This window comes from Anolis sagrei, chromosome 2 (genome assembly GCF_037176765.1).
Source record: "Anolis sagrei isolate rAnoSag1 chromosome 2, rAnoSag1.mat, whole genome shotgun sequence".
NCBI lineage: Eukaryota > Metazoa > Chordata > Lepidosauria > Squamata > Dactyloidae > Anolis > Anolis sagrei.
The window spans coordinates 88,453,986-88,472,552 of record NC_090022.1 but is presented as its reverse complement, the minus strand read 5'-3'; the positions used below and the strand labels follow the sequence as shown (position 1 = coordinate 88,472,552).

Genomic DNA, 18,567 nt, shown 5'->3' with positions numbered 1-18,567 from the left:
GAGATTTATTAGCCAACTGTATCCACTCCTTTAAATATTATATGTGTCTGACTATCTCAACACAATAGTGCATATTTGCTTTAAATCCTGTGGCTGCCTCCTGCAGAATCCAGAGGTTTGTTGTTTACGGAGGGGGCCTTTAAACTGTTCAGCCCAGAGAGGTCCTGGGAGGTTCAGCAAATTCAACTTGTTTGAGATATTATAGCCAGATAAATGACTGGCCACTGTCACACACAGGGAGCACACAATTTCTTCATTGCAACACCTTCACTGTTTATATGTATAATTCAAAATGCCTCTTATGACCTATAACATTCTATGCCACCTTGAACCAGATTACTTGAAAGACCACATTTTCCCTGAGTATGCCCACATTAAGATCTTTTTCTTCTGTCATTGAAGGCATTTCCTGAAGCAATGCAGGAGACAGCCTTTGGGGTGGTTGCTTCTATGCTCTGCAACCCTTTGCCAAGGATGGCTAAGGTTGGACCTCTCTTTCCTTCTGCAAGCACATAAAGCTTGGGTTGCTGTTGAAAAGGATTTAACTGTTATTGCTTGCACTTATACACACTTATATATGTTTATAATGCATATTTATCTCCATATATTTTTAATTTATTTATATATTCATTTTTATCTTAATTTCATTATTCTTATTCACATTCAGAAACATTAGGTCAGTGGTTCTCAACCTGGGGTCCCCAGGTGTTTTTGGCCTTCAACTCCCAGAAATCTTAACAGCTGGTAAACAGCCTGGGATTTCTGGGAGTTGTAGGCCAAAAACATCTGGGGACCCCAGGTTGAGAACCACTGCATTAGGTGGTAGAATGACGAAGATACACAGTATCTCTCCATCAATTCAAAACACAAGGCCAACAACACAATCAGTAATTTTTCTTATAGACAGGCAATTTCTGACAACTTGGACTTCAGTCAGACAAAATTTTTATCACTTGGACTTGAGGTCAAATAAATGCCTACTATTATTTTTAAGTGCTTTATTCTTTCCACCGTTATCTGTAGACACCTCCAAAGTCATGTGGCCGTCATGATTGCATGAAGCGCTGTTACCTTTCCACCAAAGCGGTACCTATTGGTCTACTCGCTTTTGCATGTTTTCGAAAGCCTCACCCCGCTCCCCGGATTTAAACTGCCAACCTTTTGGTCAGCAAGTTCAGCAGCTCAGTGGTTTAACCCACTGTACCACCAGGGGCAAGATTTTAACATTAATGCTGAAAATAATTTAAAAAGGTAAAGAATGTGTTTTTGCATGATCAAAGTTAGCTACACAAGAAGGTGGTGTGCTTTAATAGAACAAGTTAAAAGAAATCTAAGATGGGTTTTTAAGTGAAAACTGGTATTTTCATAATATTTTTTATAATTCTGGCACAGGAGAGAAACACCTACCATGTTCCTCAATATAATCCACGACATGGCGGACTATGAATGGAACTTCACTGCCTGGCTGTCCATCTTGCTGCAGTTCTTCGAGTGGAATTCCAAATATTTTGTTAGTGAGAACAGAGTTGCAGTTACTCAAAGAAGGGGAGGAGCTCTTCCTCATATCTTTATGCAGCCCAATATCAAAGCTGTCTTTCTGTAAAACAAAAGTGACTTTTACTTGAATCCTTACACATTAAATGCTGATTCACATAAGGATTAGAAATTCAATCTAGAATTTAAACAAAATAGGAAATAATGTTTTTATAAGATGAAAGCCATATTAAAACAACACAATATACTCAACTTTACAAAAATTAAAATTTATGAATAATTATCTGATGTTTTTGGCTTAAATCTAATTGTTAGATACTAGATCTGCTGAATCAATAGAAATTCCATAAACAACGATTTTATATTGCTATTAATTCCATTAGTAATTTGACTAAAGTTTCCTACAATCTCTTCAACTATTATTTATTAAATAAGAAATTTCTAACACTCAACATGAAACAGTGTGTCAATAACTAATGAATTCAACACAATTTCCTACAATTTTGAAGTATTACCTTTGGTACAAAACGGAGCTAAAAGGAAGGTGGATCCAGTGGAAGACACACATTTTAAATTTGCAGCCTGCACTACCATTTTCTCAAAAAGTTTCTTCAAGAGATATACACTCGTCAGTAATATTCTACTTTCAATTTCTAAACTAGTTTGGAGGGAGTGTTCACCTTTTCAATTTTTAAAGTTTAAAGGAACAAATCAGCAAATGTCCAACTCTTTAAATGATCAGCAATTTTTAAGAACAAAAGATTACTTATTTAAAATAATATTCCAAACTCTGTCTCTAATGTTACTACTCAACAGAATAAATCAACAGTTGTGAAGACCTACCTCAGAGCACTTAAACACCTACGTTCACAAAATATTTTCTACGCCAGCTACCCTTACTGACGAAGCATTCTTTTGTCATTTATGGTTGCTTGAGGTTATGGCAGAAGATCAGCCTGTAGTTCCTCATTGAAGAAGAGCAGAACTCGATCAGTACCTCAGCAGTTAATCTGAAAGAAAGAAAAAACACAGAAATAATCCCACTAAATTCAGCAGGAGTGATTTTAACAAAACTTAGTTCCATGTAAGCATTCACAGGATTAACAAAATAAACATAGAGAAATTATTACCAGATAATGTTATGAGTTTGACTGATGTTAAGTAACCAGAGATCACTATCATATATTCTGACTAACAAAAATTAAGTATACACTTTCTGAAAAATAAGTAACAGACTTCTCAGAGCTCTGGAGCTCCCAAAAGGCAAGTGAAGCTCCCATTAAGTTCACACTCAATTCCTTATCATTTGATGTGGCTAATATTTTCAATTTAAAAGGTCTTTAGAAAAAAAGATAGAATCATAGTAGCTCTACAAATTGCTTTAAAAACAAGCCATAAAATTCTTACACAATCTGATGAAAATAGATAAAATTGTTCTGGACATATTGTACAAAGTCAAATAGAAGAGGCCAGACAATCCCCGCCAATATTCCATAATCCCCGCACATATTCCACTTCTCATACGGCAAACCACTCTACAGTTGGACTACAGTCTGGTCCAGAGAGCCCCCATTTCAGCAGGGAGCTCCAAGGATAGTTAGTGAGCACCCTGCTCTGACAATGACTGAAGGAAACAGAAGCTGCTGCTCATATTCTGTTGACTGGCTATACCCTGTCTTCCTAGTTAGGAGGGCTTTAAGGATACATTCTTTGCAGCTTTTCAGGAGCTCCTGCTGGGCAAGCCACTGCCTAAGACACAAGACAAAAGTGCAACTTTTATCAGTTCACCCCTGTTCCTGCACACACTTCTGCCCTCTTTGAAAATCTATTTTGAAAGTTCCTACAAATCACTCAAGAGATACTTCCAGATGTAGGAACAAAATCTGGATCTAATCCCAATTCTATAGGAAAATGTATAATGACCATTTACATACAAATATATAAAAATCCTTTTAATGAATTCCTATGTTCTATATCAAACATAAGCACAACCATGAAATAGAATCTACAATTCAGTTATGCATACATCTTGTACATGAAGGAATGAGGACTGGCTGTGCTTTCAGTTGGGTATATACTTTTTCTAATTGGTCCAAGAAGATGAGTACTTATTTGATCGAGTAATATCAATCCCTCCTAAAGTGAACTGACATTCCTTATCTCTACATTTAAGAGGGAGTGATTTGCATACAGCCACTCATGAACATACATTAAAAGTGTCTAGATACTGAAGTCATTTCAAAGTTAAAACTATGGACAGTTCCCTGAGAAAAGGTTAGAGAGTGGAAAATGCATCCCTTACCAGAGATCACTAATATTTGGGAATGAGAACAGTTGCTATCCACTCATCCATTGATGGTGACCAGGATGGACGTTAGCTTACTTGCTCTCATTTTTATTCTTCTCATGAATTTATAGGATGCATATTTCCACTGACAAAGTATGCATACACTTATGATAATAGGCTGCAATTCTATGACCTCATAGGAGCAGGCATTACACCATCCCTACCTAAGTTAGCTCATGGAGGATGAGGGCTTGATCCCCATCAGCCTTTCTAAAATTATCATGCCTGAGATATTGTAGATATAATATAAATGCTGTTACTATTTTTATTTAGATTTCAATAACATGAACTTCCAAAAAAGGTCTCACCTTATATTCTATACTGCTGTCTCATTATGAAGCTTGATTTGAGGTTAGATTGAGTTAAATTAGATATTTTTAAAGACACAAAGATTGTCTATATGAGCAATATGTGTCATGCCCCAGCATGCATCTGTGATACTGTATTTGCTTTGTAATTTGGCCCTCTTGGCTTTCTGTACTTCTAGATGTGATGTACTAGCTCCTCCCCCTTACCCCCCCCTCCCCCCCGTGCTATACTTGTTGTTTTGAAGGAAACATGGCTGCTCAGCTCCTGGGAATTTATCATTTTTTCCTGTTGTTGCATGACATTTTACAAGGTTTGCCTGGATTAAAACAGACGAAATCTATGTCTCCTCAGTTGAGTAGAACACGGTCTGACAAAATATATCTGGTGTAAGTACTGGTTAAACAGAGAACTACAGGACACTCCCACAACCTCACACTTGTAACCAAGATATTGAGCCAGAATAAAATGAGTGTCATCATTCTCTATGTGACAAATATTGGACTTGGCTAAACCATACAGAGAGTGAGGCCATCTACACAGTACCTAAACACAGGATTTTCCATGTTAAAAAGGGGGAGGGGGCTAAATGACTGGCTGATTCGCTGAAATGGCAGAAAAACACAGGATAAGAAGTTCCCATTTTATCCTGATTCAGGCCAAAAATGTGCATATTCACATAACTATATATCCTTGCCCACAATGGTGCAGTGGGTGAAACTGGTGAGCTGCTGAACTTGCTGGCCAAAAGGGGGTGCAGGGTGAGCTCCCACTGTTAGTCCCAGCTTCTGCCAACTTATCACTTTAAAACATGCAAATGCGGGAAGGTAACAGTGCTCCATGCAGTCATGCCGGCCACATGACCTTGGAGGTACCTACAGACAAGGCCTGCTCTTTGGCTTAGAAACTGATATGAGCACACCCCCCCTCCCCAGAGTTAGACACAAGTAGACAATGTCAAGGGGAAACCTTTCCCTTTTTATATATCCTTGCACTTGAAAAAAACACATGGCTTACTTCCCTCCCCCATGTGGAGACTGCTCCAGCACATGTCCATATTTAAAAAGCCCAAAACAGCTAAACAGGTGATTGGGCTGTGAAAAGGAGACACAGCTGATTTAAAGGAGCACAAACGAGATAAATTAGAACTCTCTGAAACTCTTTGTTTTAAATTCTATAATACTAAACAGAGCTTGAATAAACAATTGGGAGAAATCCAGCGGAAGTTTTTTAAAAAAACAAACAAATTAACTATTATGTGCTGAACATCATATGCACACATGAGAATCTGCTTATATTTATATTAAGATATTCACATGTGTGCATATACGGTTCAGTGCATACGTTATTTTTTAAAAAATACTTCCGATGGATGCCCCCCATCCACCCTCCATCTTGCTCTAATACAGAGGAAACTTGTGAGAACAGCGGGGAAAGAAATCCCAGGTCCTACAGGTCTGTGTTGGGACACATTCTCAGGTCCCAGGTTTCTTTGTCCTCCCTTTAAAACCTGTGTTTTTGTGCTGTGTGGAAACACCCAGTGAGAGTATCAGTTTTCAGTGACACACCAAATTCTCTGGAATAAAGCAATCTACAACGCAGTTGTGAGAGAAGTAAACACACACTTCATGACACAAATACTGTAACTCCTTATGTTCCTTAAGGGGAAAAGAATATTGTGGAAACTAGTGAATAGTGTGGAAACTAGTTCAGTGGGTATAGCTGGGAGCCTTAAAGAAAACTGACAAAAAGCATCCATTAATCAGGTGTTCTCTTTCATCTGAACTCAATCACATTCCCAACTCTCTCTTCATTATCAAATATACATCAGATTGCATTAGCCAGCCGTCATGCTGTAGTGGTTTCAATGCTGGACACAGCTCCAAATTCATGAGTTTGCGCCCTGCTCTGCCATGGAAACTCATGGTGTGACCTTGGGCATGTCACACTCTCTCAGCCTCAGAGGAAGACAAGGGAAACCCCTTCTGAACAAATCTTGCCAAGAAAACCCCCAAGATAGGGTTAATTTGGTGCAATCATAAGTCAGAAACAAAAGCACACAACAACAACAACAACAACAACAACAACAACAACGGCTATTAAGAAGACATGCTCTGCAGCCTGCCATAAGCAATATGTCTTGGCCTTCAGGGTATGGAAAGCAAAGGACACTAATGACCTTTCTATTGGCCTATTAGTTTCTCATCTCATCTTATATGCTCTCCTCTGCCACCATAATGAGCAGCCCTTGCCTTGGATAACACAGGGCAACATACATTTTGGTGCTTCAAATGTTAGACCTGTTTCTGGGTGCATTTTACCTGCTGAATCCAATAATTGCACCAGTTTTACCCTAGCAGCTCTAATTTTTGAGATGCAAAACATATGTCTTGGCCTTCTGGAAACTGGCCAATACAGAGGAAACTGCCATACACCAGTTTCCAGTAAAGCACATTGAGTACAGTACATTAGTATAATATTGTAGCCTTGGCCACCAAAGAAAAGGTGTACTTCAGGAAGTCCTTTTTTACAGAGTAAGACAGAAAAAAATCCATATTTTGAAATAAATATATAAACAATCTAACAAAAGTCACAAGCAAAGCTGGAGTTAACTACTCACGAAGCGTAATAACACGTACAATTTCTAAAACACTAAAGACATTGTGCTGCAACAAAAAATACTGAGGTCGGCAACCTTATCCCTTTCCCAAAGTCACAAGATTAGCAAGAACAAACTTAACAGTAACCAATATTACCTGCTAGATAGAAAAATGAACTTTGCCACATTAACAATGACCTTGACAATAACAAACTTTCTAGCTCCCTCCTAACAGCTAATGTATAATATACAAGGGTTGTTCAATGCTGTATAACAGCTAATCTATTTATAACTATGTATTTGTTTACAAATTAATCTGCAGCTGTCACATGAAATAGTAAGTTGACAAAATGTCAAAGTATTTCAGTAGGAAGAAAGTCAATAAGCTTATGAAATATGATACATCTGTGTCCTGAAAAACAACATATATTAAAGCAGAACAAACAAAAATGCTGATTCTTGCTCCTATTATTATTTCTTCCACATCACAATTCAACACACCTCACAAAACATCATTTTATTATGAATATGCGTGCCATCCTAATAACTGGTGGAAGAAGGGAGAAAATGTGAGTTCTAATGCTTATATTACACTTATACATATTTATCTGGAAGAAATTCCCATTGAGTATGATGAAACATATTCCCGAGGAAGTACATTTAAGATTGCAGCTGGAGTACTAAAAATCAGTATGTAAATTTGTTTGATTTCTCATTCTAGATCTGAAGAATACTGCCATTTAACTACATTCATAATCACTAAAGCAAAGTTCTTACATTTAAAAGCTCTGCAACAAAGAGGAAGAAAAACAGAACACATTGCAAGAAAGAAGGGAAAGTAGTGAAAACGAAACTGGCAGCAACCACACCCACAGCTTAACATGTTAGGCCATCTACTGTATCTCATTTATTACTTTTTCAAAGTCCAACCTACTTTAGTAAACATGTATGTGAACACATTTGAAAGGCTACAGAAATCCCGAAATGGAATATGCTAGAGGATGATTACCAAAGTATTCCAACTCTAATTCCTTCTAAAGCTTTATTTCTAAATATACATACATTAGTAACTGCTGGATGTTGAGTCATGTTTTCAAAATACTCATAATAACCAAGATAATTCTCATGTGTAAGAACTCACTCTGCAGGCTACAAATTTTTCTTATCAGCTTTCTTGTATCCATCTCACTCTTGTTCACTTTGTGTAATAGGGTGGGAAAGTAGATTTTGTATTTTGTGTATTTTCCTCCCAATAACTGCAAAGTTCTTCCTAAGATCCCTTAGTGACTAGTTTCCTAAAATGCAAACTAGTCACTTATCACTGAAGTGACTGTCCAATTAAACTAAGAATTCCGACAAACATTAATCTGTTAAAAATGAAACTTAAAATCTAGCGGTATTGTAATATATAAAGATGTATAAAACAGTATTTTGCAAAATGAATCCACTTGTGCTTGGTCCGATATCAGCCAAAATTCAATGTATACCTTTGCAGTAACATAGGGCCTTTCCACACAGCCATATAACCCAGAATAGCAAGGCAGATAATCCACAATGACTGCTTTGAAATAGATTAGCTGAGTTCACACTGCCATATAATATCCCTGTTCAAAGCAGACAATGTGGGATTTTATACAACAGTCTGCAAAATGCCATAGCTAACAGAAAACAGGCAAATGGATTTGTAAAAGTTTACAGAGTAAAGCACAATTCTTACACAGTGTAATCATTTTAAATTATATTTCCACGTCATATTATAAATGCAACACAATAAACTTCTGCCTTACTAATTGGTAGTACACAATTGCTCCTTATTTCAACAACCTAGCCAACAATACACTGAGGATACTCCTTACAATATTTGGATAAATAAAATTTGTTTCATAATGCTTCTTTTAAAAAACAATCTATCTCATAACACATTTGTGGCAACAAATTGGGGACATAGAGCATAATAAAGTATTATTATTATTATTATTATTATTATTTGCTAGAAATAAAACTTTCAGGTTTCCTTTGACAGTTATTATTCCTAAACACCTACCTTTACCCTTACATGCATTTAAACCAGGCTCACAAATGCATATTCCACAGGAAAATTAATTATTGAAGATTTTTATTTTATAGGTTAGTAGACTGAACAATTATGGATAATTATTACAATACACAGAATGCACATTTCTGGGTGTCAGTATTTATGCCATGTTCTCTCTCTATAGAATTTGGTTGTCTTCTCGAGGGAGTGACTATAGCAGCACTCGTTGCTATAAACTGAGTCAAGTTTTAGGCATTTTATTCTCTCCTTGGGTAGTGATATAGGGTAGCTGCAGATGGCTTGTTTGTATTACAAAGGTACAACTGACTATTGTGCAGTATGTGTTATTATCTTTTGATTTGGGATATTTCTTAATCCATTTGCATTAAGCAACAAAGTATATGTCTTGTAGGAAAATCCGTTCATACAAGTTGAGCTTGCAACAATCCAAAAAGACTGGGAAAAATAGGCGGCTGACTATAACTCAAGCTGGAACTTGACTGAAAAGATAAGGTTTTTCATGCAATGAAAGTGAAAGCATTTTCAAATAAACTGTGATAGGACTCGTTTTTACCAGTGCTTCTGTGTGCTCATGCTTAGCACTTATACAGCTGAGAATGTACGCAAAATATAATGCAAGTATAATTTATATATTAACTGAAGTAACAAATGAGTTGACTTTCTGATTACTTGATATATCAAATTTGGATATTTGACTATTGGCTCTACTACTGGAGTTATCCATCCATATTTACTGGGGTTAGGTGCACAAAAACCCTATGAAAGCGAAAACCCACAAATAAAGAAATTACTGGGGTTTTTTTTTACCTAAGAGAATATCTCTCTAAGAATCTCCAGACCTTCCAGCATGATTCTATGGCCAATTGCTGCTGTAAGCTGACCACATAATTGCCCTAGTTCTCTTTAGAAATCTCTAGTGGACTTCCAGCATGACTGAAAGAAAGTTGATTTCAGAGTCACACTGGAGGACCTAGAAATTCCTACAGAGTACAATTCAATCAAATTCACGAATAATCAAATCCGCAAAGGTCAAAACAGTAAATATGAAGTAATAACTGAACATGTACAGTGGAAATTCTGCTTTTACACTTTCCATACATCGATTTAAAAAAATAAAAGCTTACGTATTAATATGTAGCAGCTCAGTGAAAATGATGGGACTGACTTCAATTTGGGAAAGATGGAAGTGCTATCCTAGCTTATACAGTAGGCTCTCCAGATCCACAATTTCCACCAACCGTAAATGGTCATGGCCCCTGTTATTAAATGGCAGAGACATGAACACCTAGAAGGGAATTCACACACCACCTTTGCTCCTCCCATTCCCCTATCCCATCTCCTATCACCCCCACCACCAAAGTGAATGAGTGTGAAAGAGAATGCATGCTTCCTCCCTTGCTCTCCCACCCCATCCTCTTTCCACCTGCACTTCCAAGAAAGTCATTGAGTGTACAAGAGAACATGCATAGGATCAAACCTAATTACCCTGCCAGTTTGATTTCCACCCAGTATCCAAAAATTTGACCACGGACTAAGCTGGACGCAACAGAACACGGCTCAAGATGGATACCAGTGTTATCAAAGTCCCTATTAAAATGGCACAGGGCAGCAGAAGAGGAGGCAGCTAATAATGTGCAAATAATCAAATATGCAAACTGCAACATTCACACTTGCCTCAAGTAGACAAGAGTTCTTTCTCCCACCCTGGCCATTCCACAGATATATAAACCTCACTTGCCTAGTTTCCAAACAGACCTTACAACCTCTGAGGATGCCTGCCATAGACGTGGAAGAAATGCCAGGAGAGAATGCTTCAGGAACATGGCCATACCACCCAGAAAACTCACAGAAATCAAGTGATTCTGGAAATGAAAGCCGGCAACAACACAAATCTACAAAGATTAGACCCACACATGTGGAAGGACAACTGCATTTCCACATATGTGAGTACATACTCAGCTAGTTAAAAGAATGTTCAGTGCTGTCGCTCTAACTAGCATTCTCTCTGATCTAACAGTTTTGGCAGGGAAGTCAGAATAACACTTAGAACTGGACTGAAATGTCACTAATTCATAAAACTATATAGCAGTCAAATGTTTCAAGGTGGATTAAATACTAAATATGTTGGTTATTATCACAGAAAAAATACAGCTTGTAAAACTTCAAATATTTTGCAATACATATAACAATTACTATCACCACTAAAAACACAGAAAACTTTATTTCCTGCTTTGCATCCTTACAAAAAGAGAATTATCTCTCACATTGGTTGTGGGCAGTATCCGGTTCTTTTCTATAATGTTCAAAGGATTCTGGGAGTGATGTTATAAAAAAACCCAAAAACCTCTTTTCAAGCTCTGACAACTATCTACCACAAAATAGCTTACAATACAGACCAGCCAGCCATTGGTATCTGATTTTTCATTATTCAAATCAACATGAAAATCACAAAAACAATCACTTGTCACATTAAGCTGCGCCAGAACTTTTACCTATTTCAAATGGATAAGTATGGATAATCAAAATATATTCATCTGATGTTTATCCATTTGTATATCCACTTTTTCCTGGTTTAAAACATTAAGAGCTTTGAAACTAACTGAGAAGTTATCTACGTGTATATTACTTGTTATAAAATGCCTTTCCACAGATCACCCACCTATTCACTTGAATTTAGATTCTACTATTAACACAAACACCCTTTTAAGGGCAAGCCAAGAGTAATTTGAAGAAAATATTAAATGTTCTGTCCTTTGTCTGACCGCATCAACAATTCTGTGCTTGTGCTATCTGGCCTTTGCAGCCTTTCTTGCATCACAAGCTATTGTTACTGGCAATTTCCTTATTATTTTTTAAAAGTATGTTTGTATTACACTCTGATTTCATTTTAAGGCAGGTTATTTTTAAAGAGCTACAATAGCTGCCAATGATTATAAAAATGATTTTAATTCATTAAGAATTAATATTAATAAAACTTGGTGTTCTTTGAGTTTGGCTTAGCTGTGAAATCCAGGGTCAGAAATGCACCTAGCTATGAAGTGCCTTGGTTAGGACTTTGTGCAAGTAACTACAGGCAGCTTCACACTCTGTGTGAAGGGCACAATTGCTGGAGGTACAGGCTATTATGCCAGCGACTCCTGTAGAAAATATTACAACTATAAATGATACACCTACATCTTTGAGCACCAATATGTTTGCATTTCGGAACATGCCTAGGAAGTCTTGACTGCAACAGGCTCCAGAAATTCCATCATGACTGGTGCAAGGATCCTTTTACAGTTAGCGCTTCACATTTGTGGCTTTGATTAGCACTAGGAATCTCTAGGTCTCCTAGTGCAACTCTATGGTCTACTTCCACCAGAAGTCATACTGGAGGACGCAGAGATTCTTAGAGCCGCCGCAAACTAGCGTCTTGGGAGAGCAAACTGTGCCAGCATGACCGATGACGTCGAAGACTCCGCCTCTTTCTCCACCTATTTCTCCACGCCCGCGTGGTTTTCCCTTTGCTAGGGCAGCGATACGAGCATACTCTCGCTGTTGAATTCTGTCAACAGCGAGAGTACGCTCGCATCGCTGCCTTAGCAAAGGGAAAACCACGCGGGCGCAGAGAAAGAGGCGGAGTCTTCGACGTCATCGGCCGTGCTGGCACAGTTTGCTCTCCCAAGACGCTAGTTTGCGGCGGCTCTTAGAGATAACACTTATTTGTAGGTCCTCTAGCATGATCATATTGTCAACTTCCAGAAGCAGAAGACCACAGAGATGCACTGAAGGACCTAGAGATTCTCTCAGGTAAAAAATAGTTTTTTTTTAAAAAAAATGCTGTTTTAATCATTTCACAGGTGTCCTCTATCCTTAATTCTAGCAAATAGGGAGGGCTGTTGATAGTTCTCTTTTTTACCCCAACCAAATCATGTTTAAAAACAAAACCAAGGGCCTACGATGACAAAACAAGTGCTAGGCAGCAGCATTCTACATTGACTCCAGTACATCTGGCCTCGTGCCTAACGTACATTATAGGGAACTAAAGATAACAGTTGCAGTCTCCACCTCACCCTTTGTTTATCTACCTTGTGTTAGGCTGAGGAAATATTATGTGGTTAGAGTTTGTGCCACCACTCCCATTCTGCTATCTGCTGCTGTCTTTAGCTATCAAAAGTAAGCCTACCATGGAAGGGGCACCAGGGTAACATTTTCAGAAGCATCATGTCCATCACTGCCTCAAAAGAGTATAGTAATGTGATGACCTAAATCCAAACACTTTGATTACACAGTAGCCAAGGAAATGCCTATGGGAAGCCTGTCAGCAGGATACGAGTACAGTTGTCTTGTCACACTTGCTCTTGTGTGATACATCATAGAGTCACATTGGAAGACCTAGATATTCCTAGAGGTGTTCTCTCTAGGAATTGTAAAAATAAATGCAATTTCATAATTCACAGTTTTTCACTCTCTTGGGAGCCCTGTGCCCATAGTCCCAACAAATGTGAAGGACTGACTGTTCAACACTATTCTTCTGTGGTTTTTGCTCGGACTATGGAGCCTCCGTTTGAGCAGTTCTTCCTGAATCTCATCATTCAAACTGTGTTTGCTACTATAAAAACCTATACTTAGTCAGGAACATAATAATATTACTACTACTAAAAATTAAAACTATTACCCGACTGTCCTAAAGGCTCAAGGTGCAGTTCAACAGGGTCAAAACATGTTAACATAAAATACATACAATAAAATACATAGATTAAAACACATCATAAAAAAGATACATCAAACACAGGGTACAAAATCAACACATAATAGTAACAGAATATAAATTCAAAACTCATGATTCAGAGTTGATGGGGTAGGCCTGCCAGAAGAGATAGGTCTTTAAGTCTGATTTAAATTCTGACAGCTTGTTTAGTGGTTGAAGCTCTACCGGCAGGTCATTCCATAGTCGTAGGGCGGCCGATTAAATGGTCCTCTGGGTGACTGATTCCGGCTAGTTGGAGTAAGTGTCCACTAGAGGACCTTAGTGTCCTAAAGGGCCATGGATTGTGTGGGAGAAGGCGGTCCTGTAGGTAACCTGGACCCAAACTACAAGGCCTCTCTCTATTCATGGAAATCTTTCCTTCAAATTTTCAGTGTTCATCCATTTTGCCTACATCCTCTTCTGACTGCATTTTCCGAGGCACGGAGGGAGGGACTGTTGCTGAAAGCACAGTACAATAAAATCTTCGTCCCTCAGGACAGCCCTCTGTGAAAATTCTTTTAAATGTTGCCTCCTATACTATACCATGGTTTAGTTTAACAGGACATGGAAAGTGGCAAATTAAAAACCAGATGCACTTAGCCGGATAAAAAGAAAGTAATAATAAAACTTTATTTCTAGACCGTTCTCTCACCCAAAAGGGACTCAGGGTAGTTTACACACAAAACCAGGCAAACATTCAATGCCTTCCAAAGTACAAACAACATCAGGAATAATACAAAATAATGCAGAATAACAGCGAACTTATAATGAAAAATAGGTAGCAATAAATTAGAAAATGAACTAAGACATGAGTGAACATTAAACATATACCATTAAAAGCAGTTAGAAATGAACTGCATTTGAAATGGCTAACACAGGTGTTTATCAAAAATGTATCATGGCTGTCATATAGTGTAATGGGTTCACAATAATAATAGTACAAGTGGCTGTATTATTGACAATGGAAAACTATCATAGTGGCCAAATTATCCCTCACAGCAAGCTCAATGAACTTACAAATTCCACATCAATTTATTTGCCAATGTTTTTGTACACCTGTCACAAGTTCTATTGAACATTGTGGTAGTTTCCAGAATTTACTTTAGAGACAAATATTTTTCTATCACACTGCTTACACCTGGTGCACCTCACTGTTGCCTCACATAAACTAAAAAATCAGTAGCCAATTCTGATTTCAAAGAGAAATTTAACAGAAGTTTTCATGAAACTTCCAGTTTCACAGTATATACTCTGAAAACAACTGACTAAACCAACTGTAATATTTGTACATTTTTCAGCAGATGTGACTGCAACAAGACCCAGTGGATAAAGTGCCTTAATTTCTGTAATATGTGACTTGAGTTCAATCAGTCATACTGGGCTATTTTGTTTTCTGGAAACCTTTCTGAACTGCACCTGCTTTCTGTTTGTTAGCACCTGCTCTAAATTACGCCCTGTTACTCCAGTGAGCCTTGCCTTGAGGCTAGATGGGTACTACAGGGAAGCCCTGATCCTTCTGGAACCAGAAAGAAAAAGAAGGCAATTAGCACTGATTTAGGACCCTTCCACACAGCCTATATAACCCAAAATATCAAAGCAGAAAATCCCACAATAACTGCTTTGAACTGGTTTATCTGAGTCCACACTGACACATATTCCAGTTCAAAGCAGAAAATGTGGAATTTGAGTCAGCTGTGTGGAAGGGGCCTTAGTCTCTCTGTTTCCAATATTAGAAGTCATTGTGAGAACATAAAAACAATGCAAAATAAGAGGTGACGCACTGGCAGTTAAATTATCCACAACCATGCCTCAGTCCTTCTGATAATAACCTCAGCAGCACACCACTATGTCCACAAAAACAGCCGCCATTAGCAGAGATACCATAAACTAACTTTACTGTGGCCACTCATTAAAATGTAAAGCAATGTATAGCCACCACAAATTACAGTGGGCCCTCTGTATTACAGTGAGGTTTGATTCCAGGATGCCTGTGGATGATCAAATCCTGTGATGTACAACAGCATAGCAAAATGCTGTCCCTCATATAAAATGGCATCAAAATCAACATTTGCTTTAGGAGATGGGGACTGAGGGCCCTTCCTCACAGCCATATAACCCAGGATATCAAGGCAGGAAATCCTACAATATCTGCTTTGAACTGGGATATATGGCAGTGTGGACCAAGGGCTCTGCCACACAGCCCTATATCCCAGAATATCAAGGCGGAAAATACCACATTTTCTGCTTTAAACTGGGATATATGGCAGTGTGGACTCAGATAACCCAGTTCAAAGCAGATAACGTGGGATTTCCTGCCTTGATATTCTGGGATATAGGGCTGTCTGGAAGGGTCCTGGGAGTCCAATGTATTTTCAAGCAATGGAGGGCAAAATCCGTGGATGTGCAAGTGCCACGATATACAATAGTGTAGTAAAATGGTTCCCCTTGTATAAAATGGGAAGCGCAAGGTTGGACTTGGTTTGGTGCTGGGGGGGGGGGGTGACTATGGGTGGAATCCGTGGATACAGAAGGCCGGCGGGAAAGGATTCCGAGCAAGGCGCTTCCACACTTGGTGTTGCCCTTGCCCGAGGGACGCCTCCCTGAAGCCAAGGACGACGGGCCCGCTCCGAAGAGACTCCCCATCTCCAGGCCGTACCTGCCTCCTCCTGCTCCCAGGCAGAGCCCCCGGCAGAGCGGAGCCTCCCCCGCCCGCCCCTTGCCGCCCCCCTGCCTCCCTTCAGCCCGCGTCCCACCCTGCCTCGCCTCTCCCCTCGCTCTCCTCCTGGCCCTGGCGCGCATGCGCGGTGGCGGCGGTCCCCTCACCGTTGCCGAGCGACTCTCCCCTCGGCCCTCAGCTTCAGCAGCAGGTCCCTTCGAGCCTTTCCCTTCGAGCCGGGCCTTCGAGCTCGGCTCTTCAGGGCTGCGAGTCGCGCCGAGGCGACGGCGGAGGGGGACAGTTGTGGAGCTGCCGTCCCGACTCGGGCCCCGCCCCTTGAGGCCAGATAAATACAGAGAAGGAGAAGGAGATGGCGGTGGGGGAGGGGAAGGCTCGAGTTCCCGTGGCGCGAGCTTCTCCGCTGACGGACGCTGCTCCAACTGTAGAGGCTGGGAGGAGGGGGAAAAAAAGCGGTAGCCTCGGAAAGGAAGTGACGCGCGCTTGATTGACTGAGACCAGCGCGCCTCTTCCCACCCGCTTCGCGATGGGAAGTGACGTAAACCCACAGGGGCGGGGCCCTTCGGCCGGGAGAGAGAGGGGAAAGGGCGGTGCCTCAGAGGCGTAATAGGAGAGCTGTGGGAAGAGGGGAGAGCAGGAGGATGCTGCGCATGCGCAGCTCTTGGAATGCAAAATCTCCTTACAAATGCACTTTAACTATTGGGTTGCGTTTGACTGTAGCCCTCACAGTTGTTTGAATCATAGAATCATAGAGTTGGAAGAGACCTCATGGGCCATCCAGTCCAACCCCCTGCCAAGAAGCAGGAATATTGCATTCAAAGCACTCCTGACAGATGGCCATCCAGCCTCTGCTTAAAAGCTTCCAAAGAAGGGGCCTCCACCACACTCCAAGGCAGAGAGTTCCACTGCTGAACAGCTCTCACAGTCAGGAAGTTCTCCCTAATGTCAAAGCACCCCTGACAGATGGCCAACCAGCCTCTATTTAAAAGCCTCCAAAAAAGGAGCCTCCACCACACTCTGAGGCAGAGAGTTCCACTGCTGAACAGCTCTCACAGTCAGGAAGTTCTTCCTAATGTCAAAGCACCCCTGACAGATGGCCATCCAGCCTCTGTTTAAAAGCCTCCAAAGAAGGAGCCTCCACCACACTCCAAGGCAGAGAGTTCCACTGCTGAACAGCTCTCACAGTCAGGAAGTTCTTCCTAATGTCAAAGCACCCCTGACAGATGGCCATCCAGCCTCTGTTTAAAAGCCTCCAAAGAAGGAGCCTCAACCACACTCCGGGGCAGAGAGTTCCACTGCTGAACAGCTCTCACAGTCAGGAAGTTCTTCCTAATGTTCAGATGGAAACCCTTTTTTAAAACCCTCCTACGAGATATATCCTATCTTGTCATACCCAGCGTGATTTTTTAAATTTTAAATCATTACATCTGGCCTGGCCATAAGCTTTTAAATCTTGTGTGTTATGGTTATATGTGATTTATATTATTTTGTATTGCTTTGTATTGTTATTGCTTTTTTGTTGCAATGTGTTGTTGGGCTTGGCCCCATGTAACCCGCTCCGAGTCCCTTGGGGAGATGGTGGCGGGGTATAAATAAAGTATTATTATTATTATTATTATTATTATTATTATGCGAGCGAAAGAAAGCAAGCAAGCCAGCCGGGTTAGGCTTCTCGCTGGTGGTAGATTGCGTAACACAAAATAAATGCATGCATTAAAGATTGCATCAAAAGCTTCCAGTTAGCGGTTGAGAGTTGAGCATTTCACTATGGAGCAGAGATTTGAATACTTTGGAAGGTTTAATCATTCTGAAAGTGGAATGCTCTGGGCATCTTTGTAGGTGTTGCATGTTTAGATTTGTGTCAGAGATTTGGCTAGTTAAGCCCTTCAATCATCAAAATAACAACAAGAATGTATTGTCGAAAGCTTTCATGCCCAGAATCACTAGCTTGTGAGTTTTCTGGGCTGTATGACCATGTTCCAGAAGCATTCTCTCCTGACGTTTCGCCTGCATCTATGGCAGGCATCCTCAGATTCCTAGGTTCCAACAGACCTCACAACCACCGAGGATACCTACCATAGATGCAGGCGAAACGTCAGGAGACAATGCTTCTGGAACATGGCCATACAGCCCAGAAAACTCACAACAACCCAACAATAATCTATCTCTCCCTATGTCTATACTATATATATAGATAGATAAACAGAATTTGAAATATAACCAACAAAAAAGTTATGCAAGAAGAACATATTAAAACAGTATCTGCATTGAGAAAGTATATCGAAGTATGGAGTTTTCTTAATGTATTGATAAGGTCAACAAGTACAGTCAACAGATATACAATCATTTTGTATTTTTTTAT

The 18,567-nt window shown here is 39.9% G+C and overlaps 1 protein-coding gene across 3 annotated transcripts in view; it reads right to left on the bottom strand.

Moving 5' to 3' along the window:
• The window catches only part of FAM13B (family with sequence similarity 13 member B), a 54,589-nt gene extending 37,861 nt beyond the window's left edge, over window positions 1–16,728 (bottom strand). For 2 of the 3 annotated variants that reach the window (XM_060765352.2, XM_060765353.2), the window contains exons 1-3: window positions 16,355–16,727; window positions 2,338–2,504; window positions 1,408–1,597 (exon numbers count right to left, since the gene is read on the bottom strand). In XM_060765352.2, coding sequence (XP_060621335.2) covers window positions 1,408–1,564 — 157 coding nt within the window. In that variant the 5' untranslated portion in view covers window positions 1,565–1,597; window positions 2,338–2,504; window positions 16,355–16,727. Of the gene's footprint in view, window positions 1–1,407; window positions 1,598–2,337; window positions 2,505–16,354 lie in introns of all 3 variants that reach the window. The other variant, XM_060765354.2, reaches the window with a different exon arrangement.
• Between the last annotated feature and the right edge of the window lie 1,839 nt (window positions 16,729–18,567).